Consider the following 2458-nt stretch of genomic DNA (forward strand, 5'->3'; position numbering starts at 1 on the left):
CACACCCCTCCCCTGCACCCCACACGGCCGACGCCACACCCCTCCCCTGCACCCCACACGGCCGACGCCACACCCCTCCCCTGCACCCCACACGGCCGACGCCACACCCCTCCCCTGCACCCCACACTCCCAGAATCCCCCCCCCACTTCACCCCTGCCTTCACTGCTGATGCTGAGCTGGTCAGGTAGCTAGATTTGAACCCAGATTCTATCCGCCTGGGACTCTTCACCTGCATCCCTCTCAGAGAAGGGCTGTCTGCTTATATTTGCAGAGTGATTCCTAAGATTTAGGTGTGTGTGTGTGTGTGTGTGTGTGTGTGTGTGTGTGTATGTAACGTAGCTTTTAAAACAAACAAGCAAAAAAGGATTTTTAGACTTCAGGTAAAAATATGCAATTTAGCCGGGCACCCGTGGCTCCCACCCGTCATCCTGTCTCCTCGGGAGGCTGAGATCTGAGGATCGCGGTTCAAGGCCAGCCCCGGCAGGATGTGAGACTCTGATCTCCCATGAACCACCAGAAAACCAGGAGTGGCGCCGTGGCTTGAGTGGTAGAGCGCCCGCCTTGAGCAGAAGAGCTCAGCCAGCTCCACCCGAACCCCAACACTGCTTGTCCGATTTGAGATCTTCTCCCTACCTGGGACCACAGTTCATCCCTGTGTCATGGTTGGAATAGCAGCGACTCCCAGAATCCCTGGCCGGGGCAGGGGTGGGGGGGAGCGGGAGGGTGCTGGGGGGGTGGGGTGGGGAGGGACGGGAGACAGCGGGTTAATACTACAGGCCCCGGGGTACATGAGCTGGGCCAGGCCTGATATCGGGGTGGGTGATGGCTGTTAAACTCTAAAGACAGGTGAAATGGGGGGTCACCTCCGGGAAGAGGGGGCCGGCTGAAGTAGCGGGGTGAATCCAGAGTGTCCCCCACCCTGTGTACCCTCCCTCCTGCCCCCTCCCAAAATCATGGCCCCTACCCGCCGGGGCTCAGGCCGGGGCTCTCTGCTAGTTACATCTAAGGGCCCAAAGCAAGCTTTGATTTCACATCGGCCATACTCATCTGCTTTCCAAAAATAAGCCCCTACCGCCGCCGTGCCGGGGGGGAGGAAAACAAGAAGGGCGGTATTTTTAGGGTCATTAATTCTGACCACGTGTCTGAGCGGCAAGGTGGCTAACCCCGAGGCTGCCGGACACCGGTATGTCCGGGAGAGGAGGAGGGAGCGTCCAGGGCGCGCTGCGGGCGCTCCTCTTCCTGGCCATCTTCCTAGGCCGGGCAGCTGGCCCCCGGGCCAACAGCACCCTGCTGGCCTCCGGGGCCTGGGGCAGCCTGCTGGCCAGGTCTCGCGCCGGCCTGGCTGCGGCGATCGCCCCGGTGCCTTGGGAAAGCGGCTACTTTGTGGGCATCAAGAGACAGCGGAGATTGTACTGTAACGTGGGCATCGGCTTCCATCTGCAGGTCGCCCCCGACGGCCGGATCAGCGGCACCCACCAGGAGAACCCCTACAGTGAGTGGCAAGCCGGGGTGCTGAGCGGGTTTCCCCAGGGTCCCGGCTGGGAAAGAGCAGAGACCCTCTTGCTCTAAATGGAGGGATGCATCTTCTCCACCGCCACGTGCACCATTAGCTTTAGGGCAGGCTCTTTCTGGTGATTTACTTCTTGGTCGGTTATGGGGGGCTGGAACTCGGGGCCTGGGCGCCGTCCCTCAGCTCTGCAGCTCACGGCTGGCACTCTACCCCCTTGAGCCACAGCGCCACTTCCGGTTTCCTTGGAGATCAGAGTCTCACGGGCTTTTCCTGCCCAGGCTGGCTTTGAACCACCATCCTCAGATCTCAGCCTCCTGAGGAGCTGGGAGGATGGCCCCGCCATGGCCAGACAGAGTGAGGAGACTCGGACCAAATTAGACACGAGCTGGGTCTGTGCGTGCTGGTTTCTCAGATTCTCCTCCATCTCTCCCTTCCCACCTGCCCACCCCCCCAACCCACACACACACCGGGGTCCTGGATGGCAGGTGGCAGTCAGGGGTCCAACCCCAGCCCAGACAGGATGGGCCGGCCATCTCCCTCCCTCTGAACATGGGCTTTGATTGGAGGTTGGTTGAAACCAATGGGGCATGCATTGTAGCATTAATAAATAATATTAATAATGGTAATAGTAATCACTGGATGCGGGTGGCTCCCGCCTGTCATCCCAGCTCCTCAGGAGGCTGAGATCTGAGGATCACGGTTCAAAGCCAGCCCAGGCAGGAAAGCCCGTGAGACTCTTTTATCTCCGGTGAACCAGCAAAAAGCTAGAAGTGGAGCCGTGGCTCAAGTGGTAGAGCCGCTAGCCTGGAGCCAAAACAAAAAGGTCAGGGATAGACAGCACCCCAGGACCTGAGTTCAAGCCCCCAGAACCGGCACAAAACAATCATAATAATGAGGAGGAGAAGAAGAAGAGGAGGAGGAGGAGAAGAGGAGGAGGAGGAGGAGGA

The 2458-nt window shown here is 59.6% G+C and overlaps 1 protein-coding gene across 1 annotated transcript in view; it reads left to right on the forward strand.

Annotated features, from left to right (window-relative positions):
- The first annotated feature begins 1186 nt into the window (after window positions 1-1186).
- Fgf6 (fibroblast growth factor 6) overlaps window positions 1187-2458 on the forward strand; it is a 7439-nt gene continuing 6167 nt past the window's right edge. Inside the window, exon 1 of the mRNA XM_013023601.1 lies at window positions 1187-1493. Within this exon, the coding sequence (XP_012879055.1) occupies window positions 1187-1493 (307 nt within the window). The remainder of the gene's footprint in view (window positions 1494-2458) is intronic.

The sequence above is a fragment of the Dipodomys ordii genome, unplaced genomic scaffold, assembly GCF_000151885.1.
Source record: "Dipodomys ordii isolate 6190 unplaced genomic scaffold, Dord_2.0 Scaffold69, whole genome shotgun sequence".
Classification (NCBI taxonomy): Eukaryota; Metazoa; Chordata; class Mammalia; order Rodentia; family Heteromyidae; genus Dipodomys; species Dipodomys ordii.